Below are 16,144 nucleotides of genomic sequence, written 5' to 3' on the forward strand. Positions count from 1 at the left end.
CTTTCACTTTGACCATCTGTCTGTGGGTGATAAGCGGTGCTCATATCTAATCAAGTTCCCAATGCTTTTTGTAATGACTGCCAGAAAAGTGATGTGAATCGGGTGTCGCGATAAGATATGATGGAGATAGGTACACCATGCCTGGAAACTACTTCTTTCAAATATAGGCGTGCTAATTTCTCCATACTGTCTGTCTCCTTTATTGGTAGAAAGTGAGATGATTTAGTTAGACGATCAACTATCACCTAAATAGTATCATGACTACTTGCAGTCCTTGGCAATTTCGTAATGAAATTCATGGTTATTATTTCCCATTTCCACTACGGAATTTCTGGTTGTTGCAGTAATCCCGACGGCTTTTGGTGCTCAGCTTTGACCTTTGCACACGTCAAACATTTGCTTACATAAGTAGCAATTTCTGTCTTCATATTAGGCCGCCAATAGAACTTCTTGAGATCGTGGTACATTTTCCCATTTCCTGGGTGAATTGAGTACCTCATTTTGTGTGCTTCATCTAGTACTAATTGCCTTAGGTTACCATGTCTTGGTACCCATATCCTACCAGCAAAATACAGGGTTCCATCGGCTTTTACTTCAAGCTGTTTTTCTAACCCTCTGCTAATTTTGCCTTTTTCATTTTCTTCTTTTAAAGCCTCTAACTGTGCTGCTTGAATTTGCTTTGTGAGATCCGTACGAATTGTAATGTTTAAAGCTCGGACCCTAAGAGGTTTTACTCTTTCTTTCCGACTTAGGGCATCAGCTACAACATTAGCCTTTCCGGGGTGGTAACGGATTTCACAATCGTAATCGTTTAACAACTCTACCCAGCGACGTTGCCTCATATTGAGTTGTTTTTGATCAAAAATATGCTGAAGACTCTTATGGTCAGTGTACACTGTACACTTGGTGCCATATAGATAGTGTCTCCATATTTTGAATGCAAAAACTACTGCTCCAAGTTCTAAATCGTGTGTCGTATAGTGTGATGACCCGGAAATTTCTGACCAAATTTAAACTTTATCTTTAAATGATTTAATGTTTCCGACATGGGTAGGTACTATTTGAATATATATGATAAGTTGGAATATTTATTATTAAAATTTATTTATAAATAACTTCCAATGTGTATTTAAAAACTGATTTATGTATATTAAAAAGATATATACATATATATAATTTCAAGTTATTTAGTAAACGATAGTAACATTCGTTTATTGATTCGATTGATATTTAGATAAGTTAACTAAAGCATTTAAGATGAACCAGTAAAACACTAATTTACTACAGTATTTTTAAATTGCTACAGTACTCAAAATGCTACAGTGTTTTCGAAAATCACTACTTGCTACAGTGAAAGTAACTTTGCTACAGTAAATACTATTTTAAAATGTATTTTAACAAATAGCGAGACGATGATTTATAGATGTAAATGACCAAAACACTCAAATGTATAAGTTATATTTTGAGTGATATAATTTAGGGATAATTTAAGGCTATATTTTGATTAAGGTACGTGTCCCAAAATGTAATGTACAAGTTTTCTCAGCGTACGAAGGGACATTCGAAAAACCGGAACCGGGACATAAGTCGAGTGACGACGTACGACTTATCGAAACAAAAATTACAAATCAACTATGCACGAGAATAAAATATAATATATAATTAATTAATTTAAATTATATATTATATATATTAAAAAAATATGTCGACGAGCTAGTTGCCAAAACATTGTGAGCTGGAAAATTTTCCCATGCGATCGCATGGGAATTACCCTGCCCAGCCATGCGATCGCATGGCAGTGGAAATCAGCCCAGGTCTATAAAGCTCGCAAGTTTTGTTCGAATATATTTACTTTTTTTCTCAAAATCTCTCTGTCTTTCAAATATATATATATATATATATATATATATATATATATATATATATATATATATATATATATATATATATATATATATTATTAAGATTAATATTATTATTATTAATATTAATCTTATTATTTTTATTAGTAATATTATTAGTATTATACATAAAATACTACGACGAGGTTATGTCCAAACGATTTCAAAACAAGTTTACGAGCAAGCTAGAGTTAAGGAAATTATGGGTTATTGCCAAGGAGGTTATGGGTAATGTTCGGGGGTATATTTGTGAATCAAACCTAGTGTTTATCATCTCCGTTACATCTACGTACTTTTCTACAATATTAAATCTCAATATTGATACGTTGAGATCTATGGTTATTCGATACTCTGAGTTTCGATCACATTACGATGAACGACTTTATATGCTGATAAGGTGAGTTTCATATGATCCCTTTTACCCTTTACATTTTTGGGCTGAGAATACATGCAAATGCTTTAATAACTGTTTTACAATAATTATAAAGTGTGAGTTTCATTTGCTCCCTTTTTAATTGCTTTTGCAATCTATATTTTTGGGCTGAGAATACATGCACTTTATTTTAAACGCAATGGATGCAAGTACATACTAAATTCTACACCGAGTTTGAACCAAAAATCCCTTAGCTTTGGTAACTAGTAACTGCCGGTTATAAGAACTGGTGGGCGTGAGTAGTTATATATGGATCCATAGGGCTTGATATCCCCGTCCGAGCTAGAGCACTAGCCTTTTAACGGACGTATGCTATTTGAGAAGCGTACACATTGGTTTGCGTGTATTATTAAGATGATTAAACAAAGGGTATAAATTATATATACGTTAAGTTTAGTTACCAGGGTGCTCAATTTCGTAGAATATTTTGATAAACGTTTCTGGATGAAACAACTGAAATCTTGTGATCCACCTTTATATACAGATTATACGAAACATTAAAACTATGAACTCACCAACCTTTGTGTTGACACTTGTTAGCATGTTTATTCTCAGGTTTCCTAGAAGTCTTCTGCTGTTGCTTATATGTTAGACAAGCTATGTGCATGGAGTCTTACATGACATACTTTTCAAGGAAACGTTGCATTCACCAAATTATCACCATGTATCTTATTTTGACTGCATTATCAACGGAAGTACTATTGTAAACTATTATTTACGGTGATTGTCTATATGTAGAAATCATCAGATGTCGAAAACCTTTGATTTAAATATTCATTTATGGTGTGCCTTTTCAAAAGAATGCAATGTTTACAAAACGTATCATATAGAGGTCAAATACCTCGCAATGAAATCAATGAATGACGTATTGTCCATATGGATTTGGAGCGATCGTCACATATAGTTCTTTTCATGAATTTTTAGTTGTCGTGAGGCATTTGCGATAACTTTGGTGCGTTGCATTAATACACATCCTAAACCTTGGTGCGAAGCGTCACAATAGATCACGAAATCATCATTTCCTTCCGGTAATTACAAAATGGGTGCAGACGTTAACTTCTTCTTTAATAACTGGAATGAGGATTCGTGTTCCTTTGACCAATCATACTTCTTTCCCTTTTGAGTTAATGCAGTTAAGGGTTTGGCAATTCTAGAGAAATCTTGAATGAATCTTCGGTAGTAACCAGCAAGACCTAAGAATTGGTGGATTTGTGTTGGAGTCTTCGGTGTTTCCCATTTACTAATGGCTTCGATCTTGGCAGGGTCAACTTTAATTCCATGTTTACTAACAACATGGCCCAAAAATTTTACTTCTTGTAACCAGAAATCACACTTCGAAAATTTTGCGTACAATTCTTCTTTCTTGAGTATCTCTAGTACCAGTCTTAAGTGTTGCTCATGTTCTTCCTTGTTCTTCGAGTAAATCAATATGTCGTCAATAAAAACAATGACAAATTTGTCTAAATACGGTCTACAGATGCGATTCATTAGATCCATGAATACTGCTAGAGCATTAGTTAATCCAAAAGGCATGACTAGAAATTCATAGTGATCGTAACGGGTTCTGAACGCGGTTTTAGGAACATCTTCTTCCTTCACTCTCAATTGATGATATCCGGAGCGTAGATCAATCTTAGAATAAACACTTGATCCTTGTAATTGATCAAACAAATCATCAATCCTTGGTAATGGGTACCGATTCTTGATCGTTAATTTGTTTAATTATCGGTAATCTATGCACATTCTTATAGATCCATCCTTCTTCTTGACGAACAGAATAGGAGCACCCCAAGGTGAAAAAATGGGACGAATAAATCCACGGTCTGATAATTCTTGCAACTGGTCTTGTAATTCTTTCATTTCTGAAGGTGCAAGTCTATATGGGGATCGGGCTACAGGTGCGGCTCCTGGTATGAGATCAATCTGAAATTCTACACATCTGTGTAGAGGTAGCCCCGGTAATTCTTCGGGAAATACTCCGGGATACTCTCTTACAACCAGCATGTCATCAATGCTTCTTTCTTCAGTATCGATCTTCTTTACGTGTGCCAGAATAGCATAACAACCTTTTCTTATAAGTTTCTAGGCCTTCATATAGCTGATAAAGTTCAGCTTTGAGTTGCTCTTCTCCCCATAAATCATTAATGACGTTTCATCCTTACGAGGGATGAGGATTGCTTTCTCAGCGCAAACAACTTCCGCTCTTGTTTTGGACATCCAGTCCATGCCAACGATTACGTCAAAACTTCCTAATTCTACGGGTATCAAATCGATTTTGAAGGTTTCACCAGCGAGATTTATTTCGCAACCATGGCAAATTTTATCGGCTTTTATCAGTTTACCATTAGCTAATTCAATAGTCTATTTATCGTCTAGAGACAATGATTCACATTTTAGTTTAGAACTAAAGTCTTTACACATATAACTTCTACCAGCACCCGTATCAAATATAATAGAAGCTAGTTGATTATTAACGGTAAACGTACCCATGACAAGATTAGGATCCTCACGTGCTTCACTGGTACTAACATTAAATGCCCTCCCACATGCGGGTTCTTTGTTCTTCTCCTTATCAGGGCATTGATTTATAAAGTGACCAGACTTCCTGCATCCAAAACATTTCTTGACATCGGTCGGTTTTGTCTTTACTTCAGAAACGGTGGCATAACAATCTTTCGCCACATGTCCTTTCTTGTTGCACTTATCACAGACCACTTGGTAATAACCTGCATGATGTGTGTAACATCTTTTGCAGAACGGATGGGGTCCCTTATAGTTTGTACTTGCAGTTGCCCCATTTTGTTTACCTTTAAAAGTTTCTTGTTTCTTCAGGTGAGTACTTTTGCCCTTATAGTCTTCCCATTTCCTCTTTCCTTCAGTTGTCTTGACTTCGGTAATTGGTGCCTTAATCGAACTTTCTATGATCCGGTCCATGAGTTGGTGTGCCATTGTCATGGCTTCCTGCATCGTATTCGGTTTGGACGATGTAACATTTCCTTTGATATTGATCGATAAACCGTCAACATACATTTCTATCTTTCGTTTCTCGTTTGGCACCAATTCAGGACACAACAAGGCTAGTTCCATGAAACGCTTTTTATAGTTATTGAGATTCGCGCCGATAACCTTCAGATTACGTAACTCAGATTTCATTTTTCTGATCTCGTTTTGAGGACAGTACTCCTCGATTAGCATCTTTTTCAGTTCTTCCCAAGAGATATCATATGCCGTATCTACTCCTTCTGCTTTAGCATAATTGTTCCACCAAGTAAGTGCACCATCTTGCAACGTGCACGAAGCATACTTTGACTTGTCTCCGTTCGCACAATTACTGATTTTGAAAACGGGCTCCATCTTTTCAAACCATCGGGTTAGACCGACTGGTCCCTCGGTCCCACTAAACGTCTGTGGTTTGCATCCTTGAAAAGTTTTGTATGAGCATCCGTTTCGTGAGTTTGTGTTTACGGCTGCTGCTTTGGCTGCTGCTTCGGCTGTTGCTTTTGCTGCCTCAGCTGCAGCAATTCTTTCATTCACACGTTTCTCGACTAGTTCCTTAAACTCAGCATCCGACATTTGAGACATGTTTCTTCAATAAAAACAATAGAGATAATTTAATCATATAGAATATTATAGGTAAAATGAGTTGTCAATAGTTAATCGTAGCATATTAATAATATGAACCAATTATTATAAAAGCTTTTTCTTCTTATTAGCATTTTATAATTATTTCTAGGGTATTACCTACCCGTTAAGTTCATACATAATAGCTAGTACAAGGAATTAACTACTAAAATCCTAATAATATTCCACTATGAAAAATTATAGCGAGTTACTACGTTATCATGTAATAATAATAATAAAAAGTAGTAATAATACAAATAATCATTCCATGCATTTATTATTAATAAACCAAAATAATACAATACCATACAATACCGATATTTTACATATGCTTATTTTACATAACAAGATAGAGTAGCACACATAAGCAATAGAATAGCGCATGGAAGATTTATGGTTGCGAGGTCATTTATTCAGAACTATCAGAAACTTCTTCCCATTTGGTTCTCTCTGCCAATTGTTTGTGTGCACATGGTCCGACAGACATTCTGGCAGTGTATTTAATTTTTGGTTGGGTTTTTGAGGTACCCGTTGCCTCAGTGAGTTTAATACAATAAGGGTGGTTACAGATCGAATGGTCCTGTTCCTTTTTAATAATTAAGGACTTTTTATTTTTGTGGTTTTTATTATCTATAGCAAGTTGGAATTTCTCCTTAGTGACTTCTTTTATTTCATTAGCGAAATCCTCCTCCTCACTGATCTCGTCTGATGACGAACTATCTGAGTCATGTGTAGGAGAATATGATGACGAACTTTCTGCATCATGTGTATGAGAATATGTACCGGTAGTCATGAACCGAAATCTGCCAGGCAATATATTCACAACCCGCCCGTCGACGGTGTATCTGGCCCAATGTCCATGTTCGTTTAGAAATGGACGATCCTCGTTTACTCCAGGGATCATGGGTCCATGCCAACGATACCGTGGCTCCGGAAAACTAAAGCTGGGTGGAGCTGGAACCTCCTCTGGGTTTACCGGGAGTTGAGATTCCCCGGCTAACACAATTTCTTCTTTAATAGGTATTGGAACGCCCTTTTCAGTTGTGGATAGAATAGATTCAGTGTCCGATTCCGAGTCGTACAAAATGATAGGATTAGAAGAAGTCATCTATCACATAATTGAAACAACCATTACGTTAGCATATAAATATATCACATATAATGTTTTTGACCAAATGATAAGCAAAAATCAGTAAAAACAAATATGGTCATAGTCCAGACTCACTAATACATCCTAACAATTACCAGTTAAACACACAGATGTAATTTTCTGGTTCTCTATGACCTCAAGCTCGGATACCAACTGTAACGACCCGTCAAAATCGCTATTGACGCGGCACGTTAATCATTGATTCCACAGTGAGCTTTTGACCTATATATGATACGTTTTGATAAAATATTGCATTCATTAAAATAAGTGACTTTCTAAACATAGAAAGTTATAAACATGTGGGCTAGTGCTTAGGTATAAGCAAAACCCCAAAATACATAAGTCTTTAATTTACAGGTTGACATCACAGTCCAATTATTTATTACACAACGCAGTTTTATTTTGAATGCAATAAACTTTGTACAAAGCATGAGAGACTCCATGCAGGCAACAAGCACATCACAGCGGAAGCAGTCTAAGGACCTGAGAATAAAACATGCTAAAAAGGTCAACACGAATGTTGGTGAGTTATAGGTTTAATTGCTCGAATCATAAATATATATAAAGATAGACCACAAGATTTCATCAAAAGTTTATCAATAGATTCTACGTAACAGAGCACCCTGGTAACTAAACTTAACGGTATAGTGATAATTACCCCATTCATTTTAATACACGCAAACCAACGTGTCTTAAACTCAAATAACATACGTCCGTTAAAAGGCTAGCGCTCTAGCTCGGATGGGGATGTCAAGCCCTATGGATCCATATACAATTATTCGCGCCCACCAGTCCATATCCTATGTACTGGCAGCTACTAGTTACCAAAGCTAAGAGTTTTTCGGTTTAACTCAGTGTAGAATTTAGTATGTACTTGTGTTTTATTGCGTTTAAAATAAATTGCATGTATTCTCAGCCTAAAAATATTTAAAGTATTTAAAAAGGGAGACTATAACTCACAGTTCAATATTGAGACTCAATATTGTAGGCAAATTGCGTAGACGTAATGATGGTAGACGACTGTATGGTTGGCCTTGGATTCAAGAACAATACCCCGAACAATACCCAATATTTCCTTAGCTTAAAGCGGTTTGAAACCCGAATTAAAAATACCCTCGAATATACTTTATTATTATTATACTTAAAATTATAATTATAATTATAATTATAATTATAAATATAAAATTTAATTACAGAAGAAGAAAAAAATGTATATAATTCGTCGAGTAAACTGGCCTTTTATAGGCATGTTTCCTGATTTTGGTCCCCATGCGATCGCATGGGTTTTCAGTGCTTTTGCCATGCGATCGCATGGCGTTTTGTTTGCTAGTTCGTCGACATAATATTTACTGTAGAAAATAGTGTTTTTGGTCCCCATGCGATCGCATGGATTTTCAGTGCTTTTGCCATGCGATCGCATGGCTATGCTGAACAGCTCATTTCTGCTTGTTTTCTAGTTCGCCGACATCAGATAGTGTTTTACTGTAGCAAATAGTGTTACTGTAGCAAATAGTGTTTTACTGTAGCAAATAGTATTTTACTGTAGACAAGTCGTTTTTACAGTAGCAATTAGTGTTTTACTTGTACATCTTATAATATATATATATATATATATATATATATATGTATGTATGTATGTATGTATGTATGTATGTATGTATATTTACATAATATTAAATCATATAGAGAATTGGTTTAAATTAGTCGAAATTTTCCGGGTCATCACACATAAACACCTAACTTATGCAGTAACGTATTGTGTTAATCTACACCAACAACTTTTAGTAAAAACATCTGCTAATTGAGACTTTGTATGAATATATTATGGTTGAACACTACCACTTTTGACTTGATCTCTGACATAGTAGCAATCTACCTCAATACGCTTAGTTCTAGCATGAAATACTGAATTAGCTGCAATATGTATTGCAACTTGATTATCACAAATAATTCCACATGACCCAAATCAGTTAATCTCAAATCTTTTAATAAACTAACTAGCCAAGTTATTTTAAAACATGTTAAAGCCATGGCCCTGTATTCAGCTTCTGCAAATAACCTTGACACTACACTTTGCTTTTTAGACTTCCAATACACTATTGAATCATCAATTAAATGCAATATCCAGCTGTACATCTTCTTGTCATAAAGCAACTTGCCCAATCAGAGTCTAGTTGCTATAAGTAAGTACCTTAGAGGATGTTTAGCACATTGAAAATGCAGATGTAGGATTCTACATAAATTGGCTTAGAAGTTGAATTGGGTAACATATATATGGACCTGGTCATATAAATGAGTTGACCAATTAGCCTTCTGTACATTTCTGGATTAGTCTAGGGTGATCCAACATCTGCTTGTAGTTTTGTATTTGAATCTAAAGGCAACTTATAAGGTTTGCAATTCAAGATGCCATATTCGTCAAGTGGATCCTTAGTATACTTATTTTGACTAATAAAGATACCTTGAGTTGAATTTGACACCTATAATCTCATAAAATAACTAACACTACCTAAATCTTTCATCTTGAAAGTTGACTTGAGTTGACTTTTGGCAGTGCCAATATGGGTAAGACTACTACCAATGATTAACAAATCATCCACATATACTAAGATTGCATTAAATTGTTCTTGATCCTATTTAGTAAACAAGAAATAATCTTCTTTGGACTGCACAAATTTAAAAGACAACAATGTAGATGATAATTTGGCAAACCATTTGTTTTGGTGTTTGTTTTAACCCATATAATGACTTTTTCAGCTTACAAACTTTAGAATTTACATTTTTTATCTGCAATGGTATGTTGTACGAGCTCCCCTCTACCAACATATCCCAATGACATTTTTATATATTCCTCTTATAATAGATCGTCGTGCAAAAAGGCATTAGAAACTTACATTTGACAAATATTCCAGTCATACATAGCAGCCACAACAAGTAACGACCTTGCAATAACCATCTTAGCAACTGGAGCAAAGGTTTATGCATAATCTATACCATGCCTTTGCCTATTTCCATCAACAACCAACCTTTCTTTCTTCCTAACCATAGTACCATCCGCTATGTTGTTTTGTAAATCCAATACAACCAGTTGCCTTCTTACCATTTGGTAAATCAGTAATTTCTCAAATTTCATTCTTTCCTAAAGCATCTAACTTATCATCCATTGCTAAACACCAAGCATGATCAATAATAACATCTTTCAAATGGGTGGGATCATTAATTGCAACTAGGCGGACACATAAGATTGAAACAAAGGTTCAAGTGAAGGAGACGATATTTGATTAGCCATTGGAGTATGATTTAACACAGCATGTGATGTAGGCATCACATAATCTTGAGGCCAAACAGGAGGAACAAATGACTTCGTAGTTAGTGTTAAGGGTACACCTTGACTTAAACTATAAGAGTCAACAAAAATAGTATCATTAGATACATTAAGGTGACCAATTAGAAGCTCGTAGTCTGGTTCTGCAGATCGATTTAGTTTAGGAAAATCCATATGAATAGGCTTAAAAAATTGCTTATGTTAGTCAGATTTAAAAGGAAAAATTTCTTCATGAAAAATGACATCTCTAGAGACAAAAGTTGTCTTGGTCAACAAATTGTACAATTTATAACATTTTGTTACAATTTATATACGCTTGATACTATATAGTGATATTTGTTAGGATATCTCATTCACTTAGCGTTGTGCTAATCACCCACATTTTCTCCCATTTAGGATATATTGTTTGGTATGCTAGAGACATGAGAAGATAGTAATATTTTGTCTATGTTTGACATTCTGAAGAACTTTGATATCTAAAAGAAATATGTATAACTGTTTTGAAACGTAACACCAATATATTAATTATATGTTTAATATATACTTATACCATGTCTTAATAAATGATATTCCGTTGTGTATTTATATATATAAAAAAAGTAAAACAATACATCTATATAAACACATAACCATATCAAATTTATCTACACACATTCACTCTCACTAAAACATATTTTATATATACTCTCACTAAAAAATCACTTAAACCATTCAAGGTTAATTCCATTGTTACTTTCGACGTTCATTCTGGTGGGTATATTATCGACGATATTAATGAGGACTATGGTGGTATGAAATACGTTAGAAAAAGTTAATGTTACTGAGTTTAATTTGTTTACTTTGTTCGATTGTTTAAGATGAAACGTTGATTGGTAGACATCTGAATTTACGTATTAGGATAAAGACTCAGAGGAATTTTTGTTTTTAAGGAAGATGATAATTTGGCCAAAATACTCGGAAAAACAATAATTAATTCGTCATGAATTGAGTTTTATTCTAAGAATATTTGTTGGATACGAGAGTGATGATACAATTGAGAAAATACCTTAATTTAGGAATTTATTTATCTATTTACTCGTAGTTTTAATTTATGTGATCATATTTTCAACGTTATTTTTAATATTAATGTACTAATATTTACTTTTATATAAATATAATTTTTTATTTAAATTAACTTAAGTTATAACTTTTTATAGAAAAGAAATTAAATAAACATAAAATTAATTTAGTTAAATGTGAAAATAATAAAAAATAACACTGAACGGCACTACAAATTTTTCTCTCCACAGTCAATTTTTATGTTACAGATGGACACTGAAAATGAACACTGAACAACATTTCATACTCTTCAATTAATTTTATACCAATTGTATAGGTGTAATGGGTGTTTTAATTGTTTGTTACATCAATTTATTTGTTGTATTTGTCGAACTCCATTTCCTAAGTATGCTTTAAAACTTATAATTGTAATTATGGTGAACAGAGGATTGTTTTTTTCTACTTTCGTAATTATTATTTTTTTTCCAGAAAAATAAAAAAAAAATAAAACAAGTATTCAGCAGTTTTCCTGCTGTCCCCAAATCCTTAAAAAACCCTCGTGCGCTGTATGTATAATATATACTGTATGTATCTATCTTCTATATCTATATCTATCTATATAAATATAATGTCTCTACCACCTTCAAATTTAAGTACTGTCACTCTCCCATTAGTTTCCCGTATAATTGAAGAGAGAGATATCTTCTAATTTTGGATCTACACCTTCAAATTTTGCCTTTTTACAAGGTATTTATTTTCACTATTTTTTCAATTATACTTAAAATTATCTTCATTATTTTTTTATCTTATCCTTTACAATGTGTACGTCTGTTGTTGTTTGACATTCTTTACTCTGTTTTGTGATTAACAGCACTCAATTTTGACTTTTTAACTTCATAAATTCATATTAAATCAATTTTTCTTCAATTATGACTTTTGTTAACCGTGTTAATCATCAGGGCCACACCCACTTAATTTCTTCCTTAACCCATTAAAAAAATCATTACTTTTTTGCTTTTTGATTACTGTAATTAAGCTGTCATTTTTAGCTAATATTTTGCCTTTTTTTAATATAAATTATGTTGATCTGTTTTGCACTCAGGTTTATACATTCATAATTGAGCTTAGCAACAAAGAATTGCAAATTACACATTAAGCTATTGAGAAATCATTTAATGTGTAGTTGAAAATTCAATTCGAATGGATAATCGATCTTTTAAAGACGACGATTTTGTTATTAATTTCGATAATGTAAGTCCTGAAGAAAAGGTTTCCACAAAGTTATGTAATCAGTTGATAAATGTAGATGATAATATGGTGAAATTAAGTATAGATGAATTCACTGTTAAGGTAGTTATTGATTCAAAAATTGAGGGAGAAAAAGATGTCGATTTTATTGCGAAGAAGGAGAAGCGTAAAAAGGTTTCTTCGAGTGCGAAAAAACCACCAAAACCGCCTCGACCGCCTAGAGGCTTTTCATTGGATGCTGCTGATCAGAAACTTATTAAAGAACTTGCTGAACTTGCTTTGATGAAAAGGGCGAGAATTGAACGAATGAAAGCGCTTAAACAGAAGAAAGCGTTAAAAGCTTCGTCATCTTCATCATCAATGAATGGCAGCTTGTTCGCTACACTTTTTACCGTTATTTTCTTCCTAATGATGCTTCTTCAAGGTACAAAATTCATACTTTGGTTGTTAATTGTTCGTTATAATATCATATTATGAGTCACCTATAAGATTCATAATTAAATTCCTAATATTATTTCTTACCATATTCAAGTTAACCTTTTATTTGAGTATGTTATGCAAACAAGTGATGAAGTATTTCCTGTTTGGGTTACCCGAGAGGGCGAGTATTTTTATGCTGGTGTATGCGGCAGCATAACTGGATTATTCGTGGCCGTTTTCAGACCCTTTCATGACCACCACAAGATTTGAACTTAAAACCTCTTGTAAGGATGTCAGGGTTCCAACCACTGAGCTCATAATGAAACGAGTGGTTCTATACAAAAAAAAATAAGATGTACATTAAAAAATTAGTACATAGGTGAAATTTGGCCTAAATTTTGTTTTTATGTCTAAGATGTAAACTTATAGGAAAGTATGGCATTTGAATATGGGCCAATATAGCATGTGGTTATTCACTTATTTGCTACAAGATAACACCTTTAAAAATTATGGTTCTACCTTTCATGGAAATAAATCCAGACTCATCCCAAAATCTTCGACAATTTGTCTAGATATGCTCATTTTTATTTAATGTTTTACACATTATCAACATTTTTACTAGATAAGAAGAAGCTAATGTTTTTATTCTTTGAAGGGATTATATATCGGGAGGCCACCAAAGTTTATTGTTTTGTGTTTGTAGGCCGCCCATATTTGAAAATAATTTTGTGGGTCATCCAAGTTTAACTATTCGTGTTTGTAGACCACCCATATGTGAAAATGATTTTGTAGGCCATTCAAATTCGTATGTTGTTACATATATATCAAATCCGACTAAAACTCTTTGTAAAAAATTATAAAAACAAGTAAATACTTATGTAGTTGGTATGAACTAATCATCATATGAATAATGTTAATTAATAAAAACTTGGTTATTTGTGTTATTTTTTACATTTTAATAAATGAGATTTTTGCCAGATTTGATACCGATGGAATAACACACAAACTTGAATTACCTACAAAATCATTTTCGAATATAGGTGACTTATAAACATGAAAAGATAATTTTGGGTGGCCTACAAAATTATTTTTAAATATGGGTGGCCTAAAAATACAAAACGATGAACTTGGGTGGCCTCTCGATATATAATCCCTTTTTTGAACGAGAAGAAACTAAATTTTTTTTTAATTCTTGCAGGAATGTCATGCCGAAGTCCAGGTGTAACGTCTCATGGTTCTCCACAGACAGCTCAAACGAACGAAAATGGTTTAATATTCATACAGGAGCAGCTCAATCCATCTGCTAGTAATTCCATTTTACCCAATTCCAAATCTTCGAAGTATGAAACAGAACACTTTTTTTATCTTATTTTTTATTCTTTTACTAAATGCTTGTTACTACAAATTTTGTTATATAATGATAATCTGATGGCCCATTTTTATTGGTATATTTGCAGTTTATTTGAAAGGATTTCGCGTGCGGGTTCTGCTAGCAGGAAGAGTGTAGTAGCTAAATAAGAACATTACCACGTGTATAGTAAACGATACTTCTTAAACATAAGCTAATTGTTGTTATAGATTAGTCTTTTTTGGGTATAGGTGTGAGAAATCGGCAATTTAGCTGGATTTGAGTTAGCTCATTTGTTTCTTCTTTCTTTAGATTAATAAGTTTGATGATCTGTAATGGAGTCAACAATAATCAAGATCTGATTCCCATGTAAATGTGTTGGATTCAAATTTCTAATATCTCACTTACAAGATTCTGATTTACTTCTTAATTGCTTGATGATCACAACATGTGTAAGTTTATGAGTGTTTGTGCTATATCGATTGGTTAATGAAAATTGACAATTATACCCTTCTTCCCTCTTGCTTATATAAATAATACAACAACAAGACCCAATGCCACATAAGTGGTGTATGGGTGAGGTGAGATGTAAACAATCTTTCCTCTGTCCAAGAATAGTGACAAGTCATTTCACCAACCAGAGAGAAAACACTCTCAAAAGTAGAGAAAGTTATCCCTCTCTCTATTCAATGGATAGATAGATTGCTTCCGAATGAACCTCCGGCCAATAAGTAGGAAATTTTTTTTTGAAAAATAAAATAAAATGCATCATCTATATCTAATGACCGATGGAGAAACAAATCTCTTTACCAAAAATTTTTATTTATTCCCAAAACTTCACATTTGCGGGATTATGTATTGTATCTATATCCTATGAAAACCACAACAATCTCCAGTGTAGAAAGGTATTCATGTTAAAGATTTAAAAGCTGTCTTATACGTGCGCTATTGTGATTCTAAAATTATTGATTTGATGGTAGCTTCATCAAGGGGTATTTTAGGTATTAGACAGATAGTTACAACAGCAGATGGCAAGCATGTGCAAATGCTTTCATAGATACATGTTACACAGGATCAGATAAAAAAAAAAAAAAAAGATTAATATGCTGCAGGTATGGACTCTTTTGGACAATTGGACAATCTTTGAAGTGTGTAAAATTACAACTGTAGCATTCCTCTTCGCTAGTTTCCAAAAGTGTATATCGGCAAGAACATTCAAACCAACTGTTTGCCTATAAATTACCTTCACCGAATACCCTTATGTGACCAGAGCGAGCTTCGTCCTGTTGTGGCAAGAGATGTAAATTTTTTATACACGTGGGGCTCGAACTTGCGCCCGTATTTTTAAAGAGCTTCCGCATTATGTGAACCTCGACTTTTAAGACAACGAGTACCATTGGTATCTTCGCTGGTTTCACACACACAAATACTTATTTCCTTATTATTATTTTTTAAAATATATACTCCTTACCTTTTAAGGAGTTCGATAATCAGAACTTGCCAATTGGCAAAATCGCACCTTTAAGATTAAGATTGGCATTTCTGCTTTTGTTAAATCTCGTAAAAACAAACATTTCGATAATGGTATATATATATATATATATATATATATATATATATATATATATATATATATATATATATATATATATATATATAT

At 33.4% G+C, this 16,144-nt stretch overlaps 1 protein-coding gene across 1 annotated transcript; it reads left to right on the forward strand.

Annotated features, from left to right (window-relative positions):
- Positions 1 to 12,148: 12,148 nt before the first annotated feature.
- On the forward strand, positions 12,149 to 14,857 carry LOC139858883 (uncharacterized). The gene is made up of 4 exons (XM_071847721.1): positions 12,149 to 12,215; positions 12,571 to 13,140; positions 14,335 to 14,476; positions 14,594 to 14,857. Exons 2-4 carry the CDS (start codon positions 12,669 to 12,671, stop codon positions 14,652 to 14,654), a joined length of 675 nt encoding a protein of 224 aa, XP_071703822.1. The 5' UTR covers positions 12,149 to 12,215; positions 12,571 to 12,668; the 3' UTR covers positions 14,655 to 14,857.
- Positions 14,858 to 16,144: the final 1,287 nt, after the last annotated feature.

Source organism: Rutidosis leptorrhynchoides, chromosome 7 (genome assembly GCF_046630445.1).
Source record: "Rutidosis leptorrhynchoides isolate AG116_Rl617_1_P2 chromosome 7, CSIRO_AGI_Rlap_v1, whole genome shotgun sequence".
Taxonomy (NCBI): domain Eukaryota; kingdom Viridiplantae; phylum Streptophyta; class Magnoliopsida; order Asterales; family Asteraceae; genus Rutidosis; species Rutidosis leptorrhynchoides.